This window comes from Oryza sativa, chromosome 12, assembly GCF_034140825.1.
Source record: "Oryza sativa Japonica Group chromosome 12, ASM3414082v1".
NCBI lineage: Eukaryota > Viridiplantae > Streptophyta > Magnoliopsida > Poales > Poaceae > Oryza > Oryza sativa.
The window spans coordinates 16,407,410-16,431,217 of NC_089046.1; the positions used below are offsets into that span (position 1 = coordinate 16,407,410).

A 23,808-nucleotide genomic window follows, 5' to 3' on the forward strand; every position below is an offset into this window, starting at 1 on the left:
GAAAGGTGATCCCGTCATGAAAGCTCGTGGTTGCACAGAAGCTATGAAGTGCAATGGCTGACCGACAAGTGCACAATTTGCTCCACTCTCTGGATTTTCATTTGTTGGTTTCTTCCTGGCAACGAAAGCGGCATTGCATTGTGTTAGCTATTTTCTTTTGCTTCAGAAAATTTTTTTACATCTTTTTAAAAGTATGAATAGAATTGCCTTGCTTTGTCACAGAGTACGCGTGAAGAAATCCATTGTATGTACTCGATCAATTGGCCACTTAAGAAAACGTGTTAGTTTGCATGGAGACATGATCTCCAAAATGTAATTTTGTCTACTACTTTCTGTTGCCATCTTTCTATACATACATATATTAAGTGGGTACTTTATAGTATCACTCATGTTAATCAGAAAAATCTGACCATTAATTCCGTAGATTGTAATATCATGGCCATAGATCTTAATTATTGTTTTATCATGGGCTTCTTTTTTCCAAACGATGCATGTCATCTAATCCACCAATCCAATTTGTCCCATCTATTACATACAGTCCGTATCGTATCTCATCCTCTCACAACACACATACTGACTCTATCTGTGTGAGCCGTCGTTGTGGAGAAAATTGGCATTGTGCCACTTTCAAGAGTGGGTTTCGCTGTAATGCCACTCCTCAAAATGATTTCGTTAAAATGCCATCGCCAACATGTGCCAACACGCTGCTTCGCTATGTTTCCATTTTCACCAGATTGAGCCAAGAATTGGCATGTGTACAGACCAATGTGCCCCTGTCTCATTCTTTAGGTTTGTGAGCGAAAGGGGATCGATATTATTTGCTGACTGCTTTGATTTGTCGGCGCACCTGAGGGGGCTCTCCGTTGGCGCCGCGATGGCGACACTGCACGTCTGGATCAGTGACCTGTACGCGGCGCTGCAGGGCGGGGACGAGCTCTCCCGCCGCTGCTCGGGAGTCGCATCTCAAGGAGCTCGACGTGCCGTTCCAGAGGCGCCCGATAAGGCCGGCTGGTTCTTGACGACGAGCGTGGCTGCCAGGCACTGGCTGGAGACAAAGAAATCGGCAGAGTTAGGGCTGTGTTCTTTTGGAGGGGTTGGCAACCCCTCCCCTCCGCACGAAAAACGAAGCGATAGATTAACACATGGTTAATTAAGTATTAACTATAAAAAACTTGAAAATTGAAGTAATATAATTTTTTTAAAGTTTCTATATAAACTTTTCGTAAAATGCGTACCATTTAGCAGTTTGAAAAACGTGCACGCAGAAAACGAGGGAGATGGGTTGGGATCCTATGAAAAAGAACAAAGCCACTAGTGGTGTAAAATGCAACAAATAGGACTATATAGGATTTTTCTTGGTTGGGCTATTCGTAGTATTATTGCACTTTTATGCAGGTGTTCTCAGCTTTTCTTCCTCCACAGATTTCTTCTAATGGTAAATGCTCAATTACTTTGCATATACTGTTGCCTCTGCTTCCATTGACAGAAGAACATCAAGTCCAATTCCTCATTCAATTGAAATAAAAATTGCTGTTAACGTTAGGTTTGGCATATAATCAATAACACAATCTACAATGCTTCCAATTCAGATATACCTGCAAAGAGAGTGAGCACTGATGAAGAGGGGATAACTGAATAAGCTGGGGCAAGACCAATGACCAAATAGATCTGATGTCAGCTGAATAAAAGCAAAGCTAGTACTTGTACAAAATGAAACAATATAAAAAAAGACAAATCAAAGCAGTCGGCAAATAATCTCGATCCCCTGTCGCTCAATGACCTAAAGAATGAGACAAGGGCACATTGGTCAGTACACATGCCAATTCTTGGCTTAATCTAGTGAAAATGGAAAAAGAGCGAAGCAGCGTGTTGGCAATCGTTGATAGCATTTTAATGAAGCCATTTTACGGGGTGGCATTACAGCGAAACCTACTTTTGAAAGTGGCACAATGCCAATTTATTTCTCGTTGTTATGTTCTCGATCGGTGACAATCGCCGCGTGTTCATGATGATCTACAAATCGATACTACCGTGAACACGGCGTGGCCGTGCAGATGGTTGAGAGCTACTACGTGAAAGAGCATATAACTTTCGATTTTCTATTCTAACGACAGTATCAGGCTGGTAACATTTATCGTTGAATTCAACTTCAGGTAAACAATTATATGCTACTAACCGTCAACCCGTGCGTTGCACGGGGTAACTTTATTGTTTTGAAAAAAGTCATTTGGAATAATCGCACAAACACAATATATTCTTTTGTCCAAACTATTATATATTTTCTTTTATTTTTAAAATTATTTTTCCAGATATCTTATATTGCTAATAACCTCAGTATTTAATTTTGTAAACTGGAATTGTGGTCCTATTCAGACTCAATGCTATCGTTATATTGTGGAAGTGAGACATCTTTTAACATCGTTATATAATTCATCCTCTTTAGCAGCTCATAAAGTATAGAATTTTATCTATTTGGTATTTCTAATGTTTTAGCAATATCCAAATGAAAATAAAATTACTATGTTCTTCTTTGTGGATAGTGAATATTCTATAGATAGATAATGTTATAAGCATTTTAAGTTATTATAAATATAATAAGATATTGGAACTGTATAATTTAAAAATATAAATTTTGACGACAAAATCAAACTACCTTGACCAAAACATATGACATGAATTTGGTAGATATAAAGAGAAATATTGATGTGAAAGTGTTTGAAACACATGTGTATGAATACAATATTTATACATAATTGTGATGAGTATTCTGAGGAGATCTTGCCTAGCGTTGTGTGTATGCGCCACGTCGCTTCCTCCTGCAGGCAGTCCTGATCTATATGAGATATTCTCAATAACTAACATGTGTAGATTACATATGTAAGCTACTAAATATTTGAAGAATACCTGCGGCTGCCGATGTGGTACGTGTGCTTCGATTGGTCTGCAGACTGCAATTAATCGATCTGCCGCTTGCTACACCTTGTTGTATGTGCCTCGATGCACGCCGGCGCTAGAGAAATTTATCTTGTGATGTTGTGATCTCCAACGATCTACTCCCGCGTATTTCTCACACCGTACGACTCCCAAATATACGTAGATGAGCAAACGAAGAAATATTAAGATATATGCACCGGAGCAAAATATATAAAACTCTGTTCTATTTCTCTGTGTTTTCTGGAATTATTTGATTTCCTGCATTGGTAGACATTGTGATGAAACCTTAAAAATTGTTATCATGTAGTCTGATTCCTCAGTCATTGATGGTCAAAATACTATATAGAATCATATATAAAGTACTTCCTTCGTTTTATAATATAAGACTTTCTATCACTTTCCACATTCATCTAGATGCTATGTCTATATTCATTAACATATATATGAGTGTGGACAGTGCTAGAAAGTCTTACATTATGAAACGGAGGGAGTACAATATATTATGGTGCCCTGCAGAAACATATAGCAATCACCTTAAAAAAAGTAAAATATGGAATTTAATATTGACTGATGAATTTAAGCTATGTACCATACCTTGGGAAGTAAATTATTGTATACATTTTGTTTTGAAGATCAAATTTTCCAAGGTATCAATATTATAAGCAGAACATTATACTGGACCATGTTGAACTAATTAATATTATTTATAACTGTATTAAGGCATGCAACAAATGTTCTTTATTAAAGAAAACAGTACTGGCAAAAACTGTAAGAGAACATGTCTAGTATGGTATATTCAATTATAATATCTAGCAATCACCCGGAAAGAAGAAATATTTAATCTATTGTCAGATAAAATCAGAAGATCAATTGTGTATGTATTGCAAGGAGGTGTGACATATTACTTTACTTAAACACCGTGGGAATGCTTGGAATTTATAGCACCACGTCATGCGATTTTTTCAGAAAAACCCTCCTCCTTTCGTAAAATAATGCACACGTCCGAATTTGTGTTCACCGTACGATCACCATGAGGCTTGATCCGACCATCCGTGTGGCTTAGCTGGCGGATGTTCCACTGCCCTCGGATCGGTGGTTTGGCAATGAACGGCTCAGATCTCATGCTTTGACCCTCCCACACAAAACCCTAGCGCCGCCCAGCCGCCCCCAACCTCACGCCCCAACCCCACGCCCGATGGATGGTGCCGCCAACTCGCCCTCTCGCTGCAAGACGATGGTGGCGCCGTCTCCATTCCCTCGCCCTCTCTCTGAAGGATGGTGGAGGCGCCATCTCATTCCCCGGCCGTGCCCTCTCGCCGCAGGCACCATCTCCGTTCCCTTCCCCTCACAGTTTGGGTGTCGCCGAATCTCACTGGAATTGGTTCGCCACCTTAGGGAGTTGCCGGGACTGGTTCGTCACCTCTGTGGCCTGACGATCTGCTACCCACGCACTCTACTCCTCCCCAGGTCAACTTTACACTCCATTTGCCTAATCCTCTTAATCGCTATGATCAATCCAGCCTGCTTGCTTGTGCTGATTCCATATTCGCTGTTCAACTCCTCTGGTGAAGGCATCAGCAGACACAATTTGGTACACTACTACTTAAATCCCTATACATATCTGTTCTAGCCCCTGATCTCTATTCTTAACTTGCTGATCATTGTGAGTTTTACATGATTGGTAGGAAGCAAAGAAAAAAGGGAGTGCAGGCTAGAATGCTAGATTATTCAGTACTAATGTTTAAACATCACCGCCCAGGTACAGATCAAATCCTCTCCTTCTGTCCTGCATATATTGTATATGAATTGAATATATTGATATTGTTGGAGAGACGAGGGATTGCAGTTTTCAGGTTGCTCACATCATTCTGTTGATTGCTTTTATGTCTACAAAAGTTTAAGGATTACTGCACCAGCTGTCTATGCGATACGACTAATATCTTTTGCACTGTAATAGTTAACTGATTTTCTTGGTCATCTGTATATGTTTATGTACACTATATGAATGTCGTGCTAAATAAAAATAGCTTTATATAGGAGCAACAAAATTTTTCTATGAAAATATTATAGAAAATGGATTTGAAATGTATATTGTTATGGATTGTGTTTCTCAACCATCTTCTCCTAACAGTATCTGTGCCCCTCACCAATAGCCTGCCTATACAGGCTCACTACAATGGCCCACGAGATGCCATGGCCACATGTGTGGCGGCGATGGCAGCATCCAGGCCCACATCAAGGCCTGCGCCGCGCTGAGAGCCATCTCCGTTGTCACCGCACATAACACCATTAGTTCAGGTATGCTGCCGAATTTCCTCCTTTTCAGTTTGCTCTCTTCGGCTGATTGGCTCAATGATTAGGCTGCCAGTAAATTTCTCTTTAACAAAGGCCTTCTATATGCTTGGTCAAATTCTTAGCGGCAAATCTAAGTTTATTCTCCAAATACATTTGTTCCTGCAACTTTTTTAATTATAATGTCCTATATTTTTTATGTCAGCTAACTTCTGCGTAAAAAACATTTGTTCCTGCAACTTTTTTAATTATAATGTCCTATATTTTTTATGTCAGCTAACTTCTGCGTAAAAAACTTTTCACTAATAATGATAGAATATTGAAGATGACAGTGCACCGTCTATGTCAATTACCAAAAATGTACAGGTTAAATATGTGTACATGGTCCTTCATAATTGCATCCTGATGTACATCGGTACACGTAAATGCCAATTGTTTCTGGAATCTTAACAAATTTGGTCTACAAGAACATATGCTTTAAAAAACTGTTCTTTATTATTATCAATTACGCTCATTTGGGATTGTACATAAATGTATATCATATAGTACTACATGGTAGATGTGATTTTCTTTCTCAAGATATATACTTCAAAATATAAAAAGTTAGTTGGAGACTACAAGTTTTGATGTTCTTTGCTTAGTTGTCCTTTTCTGCAAAATGTTATTGTGTGAATTGTGAAGTAATGTCAGTGTTCCTTCATTGTACAATACTGGTAATAATATGTTGTGAGCATGTCAGTGAGTTTTCTTGCTGTCACCTTTCTATGCTTCTGTTTTTAGGTATGGATGTTTTCTTATTGTCTTTTTTGGATGATATATGTGGTCTTCATATTTCTTATCAGATTATTTAGGTTTAGTTCCATGATAGCATATCATGTTTATGCTATCAGAAGGTTTTACCTCAAGTTCTTTCCTCTCCAACAAATCATATTTTATTTGTTAATTCGTCGTGTGCTAATTCTGTACACAGAATGGCAATATACACATTTGCATTGATGATATTCTTTGTCGATCGACAATCTTATATTGGCTATTGTGATGCATACATCATCAGAAATTCTCTGTAAGCCTGACAATCTTGGCATATTACACATATATTTGGATCATGCAATTAATTTTCTATGAGACAAACCTCAGGATCTTTAGGGCTCAGAATAGATAGATGATTGTGCCGATATTAAGGTAATGATATGATTTGATGGTGCAGGTCTTTTAGCTTCGTATCTGGAGGAAGCTCAATTATTCTATGAATCATATTGTCACCAGTACATTGGGTCAATATTGGGTCTATAAGTCAAGTCAAGGCAGTGATCACAAATTATGTTGTACATCTAGCAACCAAATATTTATTTGGCTCAATTGAAGATTTCAGTATTTGTAAGAACTTTACTAGACCGCGATTACTACATTTTTAAATTCAGTGCAGGCCCTATGTATAACAAGCTAACATTTTTCTTATGCTATAGCCATTTCTATATCTGCTACTATTATTTAATATTGAATTTTTGCTTTGCAAATACACTTATAGAGTTTTCATTGTAACCTGACTTCAAAATATGATTTTATTACTTTTTTAATTCATGAAATGTTATGTTTGCCCCTTCTCCAAAGCTACAGAGATATTTCAACACGGTTTCTCAGAAGAGTATTTGTCCTACCTGCTATATACTCATTGTGTAGTAATATATGGTGACATCCAAACATGCCATGTATTCTGTAGGGGATACCTCAAAATTCTATGCCATTATGCAAAGGAGGTACCAATCATCTACTAATTTGTTGTAAGTACATGATGTGATGTACTGCTGTTTTTATTGAGCTAAAGCACTAAATTTTTCTTTATGCATGCTTTGCGATAGATGAGAAAAGATTCAATTAGTTCTCATGATGAAGGTATCTATGAGAAAATGTTGCAATTCCCAGATCACCTAATGATTGCTGTTTTTACTAACCTATACCCTACATTATGTAAGATCCATTGTCCTCTGTCATTGCTACTTTTTTCTAAGTGTACATAATTGTACAAACAATTGTGTGAGCAAACAGATTATATTCACATTTAAATCTTGGTGATAGTCATAATGTGTATATGCATATGTGGGTATGCTTCAGACATAAAGTTCTTTTAGACAATGTTTATATATAATTCTTAAAATTTACAACTACAGATACTGTGTTGTTTTGATCTTAGTAACACAGCTTGAAACATTCATACCCATGCACGCAGCGTAGCACATGATTCTTGCTAGTTTACATGAAACTTCCTGCTCTAGATTAGCTAGGGCATGGCCTTTGGTTGGCTGCTAACTGCCGCAGAGGTGGAGTAGATCTGTTTTCAATTTGATTAATCAGCCGTTTGATTTGGCTGCGTGAAGAGGCATCAAAATTGAGTAAATGATTATCACTATTTGCAAATAACAACACCATGGATTGAACTATGAGAGGAAGCATCGGAGCAGTGGATTGATCGATCTCTTGATTGACCTAGGGTTGTGGAAGAAAATGAAGATTAGGTGCAAGACTAGAGTGGGACGCGCCCCCATCACTGTAATTAAAGCGGTTGATTGGATGGGCTTTACATCAGGCCCACCACGTTAATGTAGATTAGAATCTATAATCAATGGTTAGGATTATATGATGTATCAAATTAACGATCAGATTTTACTGGTTAATGTGGGAGCTCGTAGAAAGTGCCCAATTATTATAGGTATAGAAGATTTATATCAACGTAACACCCTATTTCCGTTTTATCACAAGTGGCAAATGCATCACTGCATTGGTGGTGTGGAAGACGAGAATATGATCACCTAGAAAACATATTAGCATAGATCAGCAACAAGGTGATCATGGAAGGCTTCTTTTAAAACAAGTGATCATGGAAGGATCAAGGGTGAAAGAATGCAACAGCAACTTAAGAGTTGAGATAATCTATCAATTTAGCAGGCAAATCAGGTTTTCAGCGCTTTTCTTCTTTTTTAAAAAAATAAATAGGTATTTTCCCACTGCGATCATAAATAATAAATTCAAAAATTTGGCATACATTCATTTCTTACGTCCCTTTCTAAGTACACATATTTACGAGGTCACAATAATGCACAACTTGATGTAGTTTTGGGATGGTACCCTGACTTAATTATGACCAGGCTATATAACAACGGATCGTCCACAAAATAAGGTGCATAACCATAAATATATTTGATAACTGCACACAAGTCCATCTAGATAACAAAAGTAACACCGATGCAACTAAGTGCATCTTATTCAGCAACCGACCAAATTAAAGACGATGTGGTTTTACTTTGCGTGAAGCATATATACTTCTTTGTCCTCTTAGTTATTCAATTAACCAAGTAGCCATCTCTTGTTTGAATCTTTCCATTGCAGGCCGTGGCAACAACATGGAGATGACAGTTGACCTCTCACCTTTTTCATTCTTGCACATGAATTGGTAGCTTGTCATATCTGGCAGACTAACAGTCGGTATGCCACCTCCAATCCGCTTAGCCCATCCAATATCCAAAGTGTCCTGTCCAATCCATTTTATATCACATGTTTCAAATATTCTCTCTACTTTTATGTACGGTTTCTCACGCCATAGTGGCAACAAATCTACCATCAATTGCATATTTTCCTTTGTCTTCATCTCGTGTTTAGCCTTGCGGACAAGTTCAATTGTATGCCCTAACGAGTTTGTGCACAAGTCATTAACTGTTATCTCAATGACAGGGCACAGAAGCCCATTACCATAGTATCCCAAAGGAAGCTTCTTCCATCTTCCACGCGCATTCACAGTTATCATCAAGCGTACAATCTGGCAAGGCTTGTAGCCAAGTGCCATAGTACGGGATCGCCATAGAACAGCAGTTAGTAGCTCAAAGCTTGTGACTGTTTTTGTAAGATTAAATGGGACATGACGCCTTAGTGCAATCATGTCTCTTTGAGAGATGGTAAAGTATTCAGACACCATGTTTTCAGCGGGCATTGTCACCATAATGTCGTCACAGGTGGTGTTCTCCAGTTCATCAAATAATTTCTCTTGTTCTTCCTTGATGTTGGGTGGTAGACTTGTTGCGACAAAGTGCTCCCTTTCCCAAACTGGCAACGTGGTTGGTTTGGCCTCACCACGTGCAATATCAACTATAGCTTTCAAGAACTGAAGTGTGCCAAAGGCATCAGCTATGCAATGACAAATGTGAGTTCCAAGGACAAATCCTCCACATTTGAGATGAGTAATCTGTCAAACAAAAACAAATTCTAATGAAAAACCATACATATATGAGTAAGTTTGCGACTGTAAACCATGCATGCTGAAATGATTTTAAGTTATAAAGTTACAACTCTTTTTTTGCAACAACAGATAGCAAATGTGACTGCAAACATGGGGTCTCTCCATATATATATGTAAGGATCTAAATATGGTTGTTCCTATGACAATTTTCCTAAGCCGTCGTTCCTAAGACAATTCATAAGTCCCCATATAGCAAATGTGTCGTTCTCTCACCACGACCATTTTTTTTAAAAGTCACTTTTTATATTATAAATTGCATAATTTGCACTAGTTAATTTTAGAACTTACTATTCAATTGTTTACAATACACATTTTATAAAAGAATTAAGATAAAAATAATTGAATACCTACTTGAAAGAAGGGATAGTAGAAATATAGGGTGAAAATGCCTAAACCAAATTAGAAAACATTGAAAGTTCCAAAAAACCACAACAAATGTCACCATAACCTTAAAATTCCCCCTTATAAGACGAATCGTTGCAAACATCCCCTTCTAATACCCCTTGGTTTGAAATTCGCCCTTATTTCATATGAATGATAACAGACAACGAGCCATGGTCGTTACTCATATTGCTAGAGGTAATGACACAACAACTCACGGCGGCCAGCAAGACAGCATGTCGTTGGGCAGCGGTGATCCAGAGTTTTCGCTTTGAACATGGAGGTCACCGAACATAAGCTATCGCGCTTGTCTCGTGGAGTCTGGCGGTAGATGGTTTAATTCTTTGATAATTTCAAAATGAGAAAGATGAGTTCGCGATGCAATCATTTACCTATTAAAAGTTGTGTTTGGTATTAACACACGTGGAATTGAAAAAAAAAACACGTGAACAAGGGTAACCGTGGAGAAATATCAAACAAAGGTGAATTAGGAAGAGGTATATATTTGCAAATCTTAAACTCGAGACATCGACGATGGTTTTTCCAATTTTTCCAAGGAAATAATAGGTCATATTTTAGCAAAACTGTTTTAATTGGCTGCTAATCGAGTGCTGTTTCAAAGCATATGTATCTCGATATAAAAAAAACATATTTAGTGCGATTTATCACTTATTTTTTATTGTCATTTTGCTAGATTCTTTTTGGATATCGGTGCAAATTTCTTTTGGTCTATATCCTCCCCAAAGTATATCTCACATTTTTTAGAATTGGCTTGTGAGTATTGATAAGAAAACCAATAAACTTATTCTTGTAGGAGCATCTACTATATGTTATGCTCTATGGCCTTATATAAATGATATATTTTTTTACAAATCATTATCTAAGCCTTACGTACAAATATTTTTTGGGTAATATATTGGATCTAGTTCTGGGCACAATTTCTAAGATGTGATCAGGAAAACAAACGCATGCATATGTATGCCGTTACCTAGAATTAACAGTTATGCAGATATATATTCACCAACTACAGATGGAGATTTACAAACAGACTTCAATAGTTATGCGGTCTTTGTGTAGTGTTGGTGGTAATTAGTTTGTGCATCGCTTCCTGTATTTTTGCGCTATTTCTGGAGCAGATTTATGTTAATAACTTGCTGTAGCTTCTCAAGCAAAAGCCTTCCATTATATAAAAAAAATTGTATCTCGAGTCGTTTGGATACTACTTCTGAAAAACATTTTGATCAGTTAATCGTGTCAGCAACGGTCAATCCATCCATGCATGCATGCAGCTGGATTAACATTTACCTGCATGTAAAACAGTGGCCTCCCAACGACGACTCCAGCGTCCCCAACATCGCAGAGGAAGCTTTCAGCGCCACGGAACGTCGGCAATGGCGGCTCGCCGAGGTCCTCGATCCGCACGTCCGCCTCCGCCTCCACGAACACCACCCCTTCGCCGGTGCACTCCACGGCGAGCCTGCCGCCCTTGGGCAGCTCGCGGAGGCGGCCGGCGATCGGGTAGTAGTACACCAGAGCCTCCGCGAGGGCCGCCCTGATGGCATCTCCCGGCCTCGCCGGCTTCCGCCGCTCGCCGTCGTCCACCGCTCGGAAGAATTCGAGGCATGGCTGCAAGTAGCGGAGGTCCCAGTCGTCGTCGAGGTCGGAGAGCGGCTTGGTCCCGCGCGGCGTCGCCCTCGCCGGCGCGACCAGCTCGGGGTTTCCCCGGCGTGTCACCATGAACGAGTCGAGCTTCATGATTCTATGTACGTTTGGATGGATGGATATATATGGATGATAATTATCTGTGTGACAACAATTTGTGTAGGTAGACACGACTGGTGTACTGTGCTAGAATGCAGCTGGTTTTTGTCTCCCCGTTCTTGAACACAAATAGCATGGAAGGGTTGAATTTATACACGCTTGGGAATGTATCGATCGATATTCGTGGGAAGAGCTTCAGGTGGTTTTTTTTTTTTCTAGTGAAGATGAAGTTACGGAATGCAAACCAAGAAACCATTAGCACATGAAAAAAAATAAGTTATAATTATTATAAACTTAAAAAGTAAAATTATTTGATATTTTTAAACAGTTTTTTATGAAAAAATTTTCACACAAAACGCGTAAAATCTATATGATCTTACATAGAAAAAAACACCATGAGAGAGAAGAAAAACTTAGTTGCACACGCTGGATCGACAGAACCTCGCTGGCATGGCACAAAAGTACACGTACTCTCCCATGTGGATGAATTAAACACTACAGAAAAATTTTGAAATGTGCAACACGACACCAACGAAAACGTCAGGTCAACATTTATTGTTCGGAGTAATGAAAAAAAAAAACAAAAAGCAGTATGCTAGTAGTCGTGTGAACTGTGTTGACCTTGAATTTCTCTTTTTTTTCCTCCATATATACATACAGTTTTTAGTTGATGTCTTGTGTGTTCACACATGTCATTGTGTTGTACATCTAAAATAAATTCACAAGTTTTTGTGTACTTATTTGAGGGCACATTTTCATGTGCTGGTACGTGTGGTAGCGTACTGCCATATAGTGTATACTGCATAGTCTGCCTATATATATAGTACTCCGTACGTACCAATTAAGTTACGCATGGCTCAAGATCCAAAGAGAAAAGGAAATGCCCTTTGTTTATTTTACCATAGAAAACCATGTGACTAGCTTAAACGTGTTTCTTGTCTAGAGTGGGACGTGTAATCTACGTGGCATTTTGTTTCATTAATTTAGTTTCTCATTGGTCTTCCTTTTAAGGCAAGAGTGCCGGCCCGGAAGCATGTTGGTTAACAAGCATTAATAAACGGAATTGCTTAAAAACTGTCACAAGTTTTTTGGAAAAAAACTTTTAAATGTAACTATAATATAGTTTGTAGGGTAATTATAATGTAATTGCACAATAGTTATATTGTAACTAAAGTGTAGCTGCACTGTAACTACATTATAATCTTCATATAAGTTAATTAGATATAAAGTTGTATATATTATTTTAATACTTATATACAACTTATATTATAGTGGAATCATATTATTATAGTGGAATCATATTATTAATACTTATTTTAATACTTATATACAACTTATATAAAGTTTTACTTTTAGGCTTTACTGAATTTACTTTTATATGTCTAAGAAGTAACTTAGTGAAATCTAAAACTAATTTAGACATATCGTAAAAGTAATTTATAATTTTTCATCAAAATGTAATCATGTGAGATCTTGTTGTAAATATTTAATTATTACGAACACAATAGGTGTAATCGAATTGTAAATCGGATGAGTAATTTAAGAGAAAATTTTATTTTAAGCATAGATGATAGGAATATTTCTCCTATTTGCTCAATGGATTAATAGCAACCAAAACTCCTAAAGTACTAGCACATGGGTGTCTCAAGTTATGACTAATTGGAGAGGCCTCTCCAATTAGATTTACCGTTTTTTTTCCCTTTTAGTCCCTCATTGGTCTTCTTTTTCGATGCTTCTGTTTTTTTTAGGCCAATAGGCCTAAGAGGTCCTTAGAAGCATCTTGATTGAATCACCAGAATTAAAAGTTAGACTTACACAACACAGAACTGACACACAAAGGACCCCAAATATATACTACTTAAAATGTTAGTAATGGTGGTTGCAGGATTGTAAAGAGTATTTCCCACCCCAAAAGCTAACCAATCAGATGACAGGGCTCCCCCACTTATATATTAGGTCCTTGCCTTTCCACAAGCAATGTGGGACTATTCAATAATTTTTCCCTTCACACATAGGTGTCCCTCAGCTGTTCACCGCCCCTTCACCGTACACCGCCGGTCTGTTGGTATTTCCTACGATCATGGATAAATCCACAAGTGCACGAAATACCGTTATCGCACTTCACCCATGAGTATTTCCAAGAGTATTGAATTTATATTTTTGCAGGTAAGGCGGCGGAATGAAGACATACTTATATCTTTTTAATCCGTCTATAATTAATTCACCATAGTCTATACATGAGTTAGGATAATGATTGATAAAGTAGTGGATACACACAGGAGATTCACCTTTAAACGATTTGTGCCCCTTGATGAGAGATAATACCCTACTCCTGTTTGGTGGATTGGATCCACCGAATTGTTTTGACAATGGAGATCTTGGTTGTGTCGATCTTGTGGATCACTTGTCTTGTTGCCCTTGATCGAGCTCCCTGCCCACCTTCTATAGGTTGGGGGAGGTTGGATGGTAGGGTTACAAGGAGGAAAATCTAGCCGGTCACGTCTTCAGTTTCCTAATCTATATGAGGTAGTATTCAACCGGGGTTCTATACCCTACTTTGAGACATAACGCAACATGATGACTGGGTCCTACTCTATCTCAGATTACATCGATGTAGCCCATCACCCATATATAGTTGGATATACAGGTTGTGTGGGTACTCGTTACTCATATCGTCCACATTAGCCCATGAAACCTTCACACTCGAGTTGTAGTTTTCTCTGTGATTTATGACCGATACTAAGTGCTTCAATCTTCTCTGATGATTTCATGAATGCTTTTCTTCTTGAGTCCGTATTATATCTTGCAAAGAGGCTGTGCAGAGCTTTCCAAACAATTTATAAAATAGGCGAATCAAAGAAATACACCTATTAGGTGTAGCCCCCCGACTATGTGGTAGTTGAGAAAAAAAAAACTTAACATGTAGTTGTGGATCATATCAGAGCTTAGCGCGGGCATCAGCATGGATGCGGGAGGGCGGTGTCGCAGTGCTACAACGGTATTCGTGCGCTTATGGATTTATCTATGATTATAACAACTACCAACATGCGGCGGAGGCAAGGTCACCCATCAGTAGCGTGGCGGAGTTTACCGCCATGTAGGAGAAGCCACCAGTCGGCGACGGCATAGTCGACTGGCAGTGGAGACGAGGTCGCTCATCAGTGATAGTGTGAAGTCAGCCGGTGTGGTGGTGAGGCCACTAGTCGGTGACAGAGATGAGATCCCCCATCAGCAGTGATGGAGTTGGCCGGTGTAGAGGTGAGGCCACCAGTCATTTGCGATGAAGGTAGCCAGTGGCGGAGAGACGAGGTCACTTATCGCTGGTTTCATCATAGAACGCCACTAGAGACGCATGATAGGTGACGAATGAATTTTCGTCACGCGAGTGTCACAGATTACGAAACGTGATGAAAAATTCAATGGTTGTGATGTAAATGAAATGTCATCTATCATAAAATCTCGTGGTGCGAGCCCAACTTCATACCTACAATTAAAAAGCAATACCTTGTTATTTTTCCACACGTTACAAGCTCACGGCAAGTCTGAACCTATCTTCATTTAGACGGTGTTTAGATCCAAGGGCGTAAAGTTTTGGCGTGTCACATCGGATATTATATAGGGTGTCACATGGGGTGTTTGGGCACTAATAAAAAAACTAATTACAGAATCCGACAGTAAACTGCCACTACTACAGAAAGCGTTTTTGCATACGGGCGGAATCGATCTTCACATGCGGTTGGCCGGCCCGCATGCGCGAAATGGTCTGCAAAGATCACCATTTGCGCATGCGGCCGTCGCACCGCATGCGAAAATAGATCTTCGCATGCGGTCCATCTAAGAAGCCGCATGCGAAGATATATTTTCCCATGCGGTCGACCTAACAAGACCGCATGCGAAGATCTATTTTCGCATACGGGCGTCTTAAGTAGACCGCATGCGAAATTCAATTTCCGAATAGCTAAAATAATATTTATTCTAGCCTTTTGGTGAGATGTGTCTCGTAATTAATATTAAATTATTGAGGGATTTATTATCGTATTTCGGAGTAGTAAGCATATAAGATAAGACAAGTGCCGCAGTAACAAACATGTAATACATAACCATTAATTCAATCGTAATTTACATACGAAATATATAATACAAGTGGCACAGTTTTTTCATCATGTTATTGCATATGTATAAGTACTATACATGTTATTGCATATGTTCTTTCTCCCACTCTCTGAGAGGTTTAAATTTATCGTCCATTGCGAGTTCACTCTGGTTGTCGTAGAAGAGACCTCTTGCGTTGCAGACATCGTGACGGATGAATCGGCAGAGGTCAGCGGCCACGTTCAAGATAGTAGTGTCGTTAAATCGTTGTGCAATATATGGGATTTCGGGGATCTGCACACAGAAAGGAAAATAAAATGGTACTTAGTGAGAAGTGTGTGCGAGATGGGTTTCTTCGTAGAGAAGAGTTCGATGACTTACTCGGTTACTGGTTGTTTTGTACCTCCCATTTACTCTGAGCATCTCGCACACGTAATAACCACACAAGTTGGTTCCTGGTGGTTGTTTGTAGCACTGCGATATAATTATGGAGACCGATCTCAGTAGATATATTTAGTATATATGTACTGTTCGATAATTAGTTGTATTGGTATAAATTTGATAGTACCGGCCAGCCAATCCTGACGGATAACTTCTTCTGGGATGGAATATGTTCTGGTCCACCTCTTTTGCGGTAGTACTTGTGTGCTCTGTTTGAAGGAAACAATTGTTTTATTAGTAGTTAGAAGACTGGTGATCGACCTAAACAATTTATAGTAATGAAATGTTTATCACTTACAAATTCAAAATAGTGAGGAATTCCATAAATGTCTCCTTGTCATAGTGTGCGGGGTCCAATGATATGATCAATTGGTCTTTCGGATATACAAGGAATAATATGTAGTGGTCTCTACATATAAGATAGGCTTATTGGAGATAGAAAATTCCGAAGAAGATAAATTAATTAAACAAAAGGAAGAGAGAGCTTACGTGAACTGGTAGGGGACCATTAAGACATCTTTGTCGGCGTGCGCCAACATTGCTATTGCCAAGTATGTTGCTACTTCTAGCTTCTTCCTCTTGTGCAATGTCTTCACATATTCTTCCTTTTCTTCAGGGGTCTTGCCAACCAATTGCTCGCAGTCCTCTCTCAGCTCTACGGTGTGTTGTGTTTTGCATATTCTTGTTGGATCGACATATCCAACCTTTGCTCCAGTTCTATCAGCTTCGTGGAATTGCATACTGTACAATGAATAAAGAAGAAATGAGATTTGGTTTATTTGTTTCGAATGAAACGTGCAACATGTAATAAAGAGTTCAGACTTACAGACAGAAAGCCGCAACGAGATTAACGTCCATTTTATCTAGCTTGTAGAGGGCGTAAAGGTCTCGGAAAGAGATAAAAAATATCCCATTAGGACCACTCATGAAAGTGCCTTCCAGGACGGCAACGCTTATGAAACCGAGACCTTTCCTAGATGCCTTCATATACCATTCGTGCATTACCCTCATTTCCCATGGTAGCTTGTTCATAAGATAAGTTGGCAAGAATGGCTTGCCATACTCATAAGTTTCAGGCACATCGGCAGATAACCAGTATTGCACTTCATCTTGGGCCGCTAGTACTGACTTCTGGGAGTCTGACAAGACGTGAGCAAGTTCTTTTCTCTTCTCAGAATTCCTGAAAGCTGAAAACATGAACTTCTCCTTATCCTTGTCAATCTCCTTTGGGTCGTATGTCGATATCAACTTTGGAATTATACGACGAGGTTCCAAAGTATTAGACTTCGGTTCGGATGTAGTACCATCTGGTATGTGCACTTGTTCTACCAGAGCAGATTGGAGTGTAGGTGGAGAGGTTTGAACTCAGGGCGGAGCCGGGGGTGCATGCTGTTTAGCTGGGGAGGTGGGAGAGGCATGAACTGGTTGCGGGGCCGGGAGAGGCGGTTGTTGAGAAGGGGAGGGTGGTGGTGTAGGTTGGCGAGGCGGTGACCTAAGCGGTGGTGGTGACGACGGATGTCGAGGTGACGGTGGTTCAGGAGGCAACGGTGGTGCAGGAGCGGCAGCTGTCATTGCCTGCGATGAGGATGGGGTTGAAGATCCTGCTGCAGGGACGGCCGCGCTCAGGATTATGTCTCTGCGGTGCCACAAGATAAACTGATTCACTGCATCACCGAGAAGTTCAATCCCCTCAGGTGCAGGTATGTCTAGTTCCAAGGAAACGGGGTCGCTATGGACCTTGGCGACCTGTACACTTGCGTAATCCTCAGGGATTGCCGTGTTGTGGAATTGACGTCCGGGTATCGCTAAACCCGTTGCAACCTCCTTAGTCTTTCCAGCGCGGCCGATTGGTACGACGAGACTGCACGGAGTTGGTCCAGTTATACTATCCACAGGGAAGGGAGTTGTCTGCACTGAGCCTACACTGCTGGGTACATTAGTTGTTTGCTGTGCGGATTGCGTGGGTTGCTGGCCATCAGTGAATAACCTTGGAAAGGCTGTCGGGTTTTCAGCTGCCAACGAGTAGAAGTGTTCCTTCACTTGCGCATAGATCTTGTCCGATAGTTGTTCTTTGTATTTGTCTCTCTTCTTATAACTTGGTGCGTCTTGTGGAAACCCGACCTTCCAACTTTCTTTGAGGACAAACCCCTTACACGTCCAGAGTGTTCAGCCGTCCCCAACGCCGCAGTAAGCTGATCTCGCTCCCTCCGTAGGACGAACTGTCCTGATCTTTCTTTCTCGACTATCTGCTGCAAATTAGTAGTCACTTCTTCTATGTCTGGAGTCTCGAATAGTATGTCTCCCTCATCCGAGACTTGACCTGTGCTGCGCGCCCAAACCCAGTTCTTGCTACGTTCAACCATGGGGTCTACAAGCAGGGGCTTACCGGCCGCGGCAAATCTTTGCTCGATCTCCCGCCATTGATCGACGTGACCAGCGTATCCGCTCGACCCCAATCTATGGGGATATCTATTCTTCTTCGCGAGCTCGGACATTTTTTTCCTCAAAGCCAATGCTTCAGCTGTTGTATGATCCGCAACAAACGTGTCCCAGTCAGCCTGCGATATATGTCCATAATCCGTAAACGGTGGGAGATTCTTCTGAACATAATCCCGATTTAGATCGGACTTCCACTGTCGCCATCGATCTCCCATCTTTTTAAGTGCGTAATCTCTCCCCCTGACCTCTGATCCAGGAGGGAACACAAAATACTTCTGCAACTCATTCCAGAGAAGTGTCTTGATGTTGTCGTCCACCGTTTCCCACAACTTGACATTAATGGGACAACGCGTCCTGACTAGAGTGCCACAGGCGTTGCTGAACTTGGACCGTACTATCGGTGGCTCGACGGGCTTCCCATCCTGATCGAGAGCAATCACGTTGTAAGTTTCCTTGGGTAATTTATTCTTGCTTCTCTCACCACGTCTTTTTTTCCCACTCCCGCCTGCACTTGTAGATGTCTCCGTACGTTCAGGTGCAGACGTAGCGGTGTCCATCTCAACTTCTTGCTCTGTCCTGTTCCTCCCGGCTTTACGTTTCGAGCGGCGTCGGACTACCATCTGCACAGAATAGGTAACTCTATACACCATTAGGTTCATGTCACATCATAGTTAGGGAATAATACATGGCTAACGATTTTCAGCACTTACGGCCTGTTCGATAGGTATGTAGTCCGGATCATCATTGCGGAGGGCGACTTGTGTTATTTCCATTGGAAACGGGTCACTTGGTGTGCGCCACGTTTCTTCACTAGAAGCGTCTCGCTGCTTATTGCTACCGGAATTTTGAGGAGTGTTACCTTCTTGAGGCGCTATTGGTGCGTTCGATGGAACATTTTCGTTCGACATCTTCCAACTTGACGTAAAAAAATTTGACATAAGTCCCAATTTTACTTAAGTCCCAATTTAACTTATTTTCACATAAGTCCCAATAACTTAATTTCACATAAGTCCCAATTTAACATAATTCTCAATTTAACATAAGTCCCAATTTAAACATAAGTCACAATTTAACATAGGTCCCAATTTAGCATCAGTCACAATTAAACAGAAATCTCCATTTGACATAGGTGCCAATTTAACAAAAGTCCCAATTATACATAAATCCCAATATAACATAAGTCTCAATTTAAACATAAGTCACAATTTAACATAGGTGCCAATTTAACAAAAGTCCCAATTATACATAAATCCCAGTTTAACCTAAGTCCCAATTTAAACATAAATCTCCATTTAACAATCCACAATTAAACCTTCTCAAAATTAAACAATCCACAATTGCACATATCATAATCCACGATGCACAATTAAACAATCCACAATCCACAATTGCACATTTCACATTTCTTTTTTTAAAAGTAAATGTTACCGAGCGACGGCGACGGCGAGGGGGTAGAAGTCCTGGCAGCGGCGTCGGCGACGGCGAGGGGCAGGGCGACTTCGGGGAGGAGCCGGCGGTGGCGGGGACGACCTGGCGGCGGCGACGGCAATGGCGATGGGGGAGAGGTCCGTGCGGCGGTGACGGCGACGGCGAGGGGGTTGAGGTCCGTGCGGCGGCGACGGCGACGACGGCGAGGGGGGAGAGGTCCGTGCGGCGGCGACGGCGACAGCGAGGAGGTAGAGGTCCTGGCGGCGGCGTCGGCGACAGCGAGGGGCGGGGCGACTTCGGGGAGGAGCCGGCGGTGGCGGGGAAGACTTGGCGGCGGGGACGACCTGGCGGCGGCGACGGCGACGGCGAGGGGGGAGAGGTCCGTGCGGCGGCGACGGCGACCTGGCGGCGGCAACGGCGATGGCGAGGGGGGAGAGGTGCTGGTGGCGGCGGCGGCGACGGCGTGGGGCGGGGCGACTTTGGGGAGAAGCCGGTGGTGGCGGGGACGACTTGGCGGCGGTGACGACGGCGACGGCGACTTGGGAAATTTTGGCAGCCTGGCGGCTAGGGTTTCGCGGGCGCTGGGACTTAGAAAATTTTGGCTCCCCGCGCTCCCTATATATAGGCGCAGATCATCGCATGCGGGCGGCTTAAGGGACCGCATGGAAAAAAGATCTTTCCATGCGGTCGACATAAGCCGGCCGCATGCAAAAATTATCTTTCCATGCGGGCTATTTAGCCAGCCGCATGCGAAAAAGATATTTCCGTGCGGGCCGTAAAGCCGGCCGCATGCGAAAAAGATCTTTCCATCTGGCTGGCTTAAGTCGTCCGCATGAAAAGATCTTTTTACCAAAAAACTCATATTTTTTAGTTCCTCTAAGTAAACTGTACATATATATATTTTTCCCAATATTTCACCACAATTATACATTCCAAATGTTTTTGGCACTAAGAAAACTCATGAAAATTGCTCAAAACTCGTAACCAAATGTTACATGCTAATGATTACAACATAAGGGGGACCTAAATTTATGCACGTATATTTGGAACACAATGAGAACTAAAGGTCACGAAATAACTATGACTTAATAACCTTGGCAACACCATCTGCTCGAACGTACGACATATTCGCTTCATCGATTGTTCTCTCAACCTTCTTAATTCGCATAGGAAGATCAGTAAACAATGGTACTTCATCGAACTGGTTGTAATCATTGGGGTCTTCGATGTTGTCGATGCCGATGATCTGTTGCTTTCCGGATATGACAATAGTTTTTCTTTCATCTGAAGGGTCCTTCACATAAAAAACTTGAGCCACACGCTCTGCTAAAACCCATGGATCATCCTTGTGGCCTGTTTTACTGTAATCGACTATCGTTAGCCCGTAGTCATCAACGGAAACCCCTGTTGTGTCTTTAACCCATTCACAATGGAGCACAGGGATCTGGATGTTTAGGCCATAGTCCAGTTCCCATATTTCTTGAATAGTCCCATAATACGACCTCTTTTCTCCACTCGTGTCAATCGCTTCGACACGGATCCCACTGTTTTGTGCGGTGCTTTTCATGTCCTTCGTAGTCGTACTCAAGGTAAATCTATTGATGTCGTAACCTTGCCATGAATTGACAATACTTGAAGGCCCACATGCCAGTCTTTGTAGAGTAAGTTCCTCCACAGAATCACCAACTGGCAGGTTTAGATATTTCAACCACAGAGGAAAGCGACGCTTGTGCTCTCTTGATATCCAATCATTGGACCACCCTGGGAAGCAGGCTTTGATTTCTTCTAGGTGTCGCTCAATGAATGGCTCAACGATAGCGAGCTGTTGAAGAACGCTGTTGTGTGCCGCGGACACCTTTTTGTAATCATTATCGAAGAACTGCTTCCTACCAACAGTACCCCTTCCAGACAATCTACCTTCATGTTGATGAACAGGAATGCAAATGGCATTAGCATCCTTTATGTAGTCCATACAACACTCGACTGCCTCTTTAGTTGTGTATCCCTCTATCATTGATCCTTCCGGGTGAGCGCGATTGCGTACATAGCCTTTGAGGATCGACATGTAACGCTCATAGGCCCACATCTGATGTAAGTATAATGGACCAAGTTCAATAATCTGAGGGACGATGTGAACGATCAAATGCTCCATCATATCTAAAAATGATGGTGGGAAATACATCTCAAGCTAGCATACAGTCTCGACGGCAAATGTCTGAAGCGGACCTAATTCCAGAGGATCAAATACCTTCTGCGAAATTCGATTGAAAAAGTAGCACAACTTTGTTATAACCACCTTTGTATGGACTGGTTTGACTGCCCTTATAGCAATTGGTAGGAACACCGTTAGCAACCTATGACAGTCATGCGCATTGTATCCCGAACTGGTTAAATCCTTCATTGATACTAGCTTCCTGATGTTCGATGCGAAACCAGTAGGCACTCTAACCCCTTGTAAACATTTACAGAAGGCTTTTTTCTCTTCAAGTGTCAACGAGTAACAAGCAGGAGGAATCTCGGTCTTCCCATTTGGCAGCACTACTGGGTGAAGGTCATGCCGTATGGACAAATCTACAAGGTCGTTACGTAACTTCAATCCATCCTTCGTTTTACTCGGGATGTCCAGCAATGTGCCAACGGTGCTATCAAACACGTTCTTCTCGAGGTGCATAACATCAATTGCATGTCGAATCTCTAGGTCCTTCCAGTAATCTAAGTATTTGAAGAAAATTGAGTGCTTCTTAAAAGGCGACGCAGTACCGTTGTCACCATCAGCTTTCTTCCTCTTTACAGTCTTCTTCTTTCCCTTTCCATATATAACCTTAATCTTCTTTGTTATCTCATACACGTATGTACCACCTCTTGCTATTGGGGCAGTGTCATTCTCCACTGTATTATCGAACAATCTAGCCATCTTACGGTACCTATGTCTTTGTGGTAGGAACCGTCGATGTCGCATGTACACTGTCTTCAAAGACGACGTCAGGTATTTGTATGAAGTTTTCTCCAGACATATCAGACATCCAGTCTTCCCTTTAATCTGCCCAGATAATGAAAAGTTTGCAGGTAGGTCATTGATGGTAACGAATATGATCGCACGTAGATTGAAGTGCTCCCGCTTAAACTCATCCCATAGTCGTAACCCCTCTTTCCAAAGTTCCTCCATGTCCTCCATCAAAGGCTCAAGGAAAACATCTATGTCGATTCCAGGTTGGTTTGGACCTTGTATGAGGATAGTGAGAAGAATGTACTTTCGTTTCTGACATATCCATGTTGGAAGATTATACATTGTGAGAAGGACTGGCCATGTGCTGTGCGAGCTGCTTAAGTCACCAAACGGGTTCATTCCATCAGTGCTCAACGCAAACCTTACATTCCTAGGATCCTTAGCAAATTCTGGGTGTTTTGCATCAAATGTCTTCCACTGGCGAGCGTCGGCGGGATGTCGAATCATACCATCTATTTTCCGGCTCTCTTGATGCCACTCATCAACTCAGCATCAGTCAGGTTTGAGTACAGACGCTTCAGGCGGTCCTTAATTGGTAGGTACCACATCACCATTGAAGGAATCTTCCCGCGCTTACCCTTATCAGAATCTGGATCGGTACACTCTGAATCTACGGGCCCATTCCCCGTTTTATACCGACTTGTGCCACACGTTGGGCAACATTCCAAGTCCGCATATTCTTTACGGTATAATATGCAGTGATTCTTACAAGCATGAATCTTTTCTACACCAAGAGATAAAGGAC

General features: G+C 41.3%; 3 protein-coding genes across 4 annotated transcripts; 1 reads left to right on the forward strand and 2 right to left on the reverse strand.

The window, feature by feature from the left end:
• The first annotated feature begins 4,103 nt into the window (after window positions 1–4,103).
• LOC4352176 (uncharacterized) lies at window positions 4,104–7,301 on the forward strand. Of its 2 annotated transcripts, none has more exons than XM_066306205.1 (6): window positions 4,104–4,256; window positions 4,330–4,401; window positions 4,506–4,525; window positions 4,620–4,693; window positions 5,101–5,232; window positions 6,434–7,301. In XM_066306205.1, the coding sequence occupies exons 1-6, from the start codon at window positions 4,134–4,136 to the stop codon at window positions 6,517–6,519; spliced, it is 507 nt and encodes a 168-aa protein (XP_066162302.1). In that variant the 5' UTR covers window positions 4,104–4,133; the 3' UTR covers window positions 6,520–7,301. The 2 variants fall into 2 exon arrangements, with proteins under 2 accessions (XP_066162302.1, XP_066162303.1); XM_066306206.1 differs by lacking the exon at window positions 6,434–7,301 and adding an exon at window positions 6,197–6,427.
• A 1,087-nt stretch (window positions 7,302–8,388) lies between these two features.
• Window positions 8,389–11,778, reverse strand: LOC107279590 (spermidine hydroxycinnamoyltransferase 1). The gene is made up of 2 exons (XM_015763435.3): window positions 11,201–11,778; window positions 8,389–9,460 (listed from the first exon to the last, which is right to left on the reverse strand). The coding sequence occupies exons 1-2, from the start codon at window positions 11,648–11,650 to the stop codon at window positions 8,561–8,563; spliced, it is 1,350 nt and encodes a 449-aa protein (XP_015618921.1). The 5' UTR covers window positions 11,651–11,778; the 3' UTR covers window positions 8,389–8,560.
• Window positions 11,779–21,134: 9,356 nt separating this feature from the next.
• LOC136354559 (uncharacterized) lies at window positions 21,135–22,970 on the reverse strand. Its single transcript, XM_066306062.1, has 2 exons — window positions 22,254–22,970; window positions 21,135–22,142 (listed from the first exon to the last, which is right to left on the reverse strand). Exons 1-2 carry the CDS (start codon window positions 22,968–22,970, stop codon window positions 21,135–21,137), a joined length of 1,725 nt encoding a protein of 574 aa, XP_066162159.1.
• Window positions 22,971–23,808: the final 838 nt, after the last annotated feature.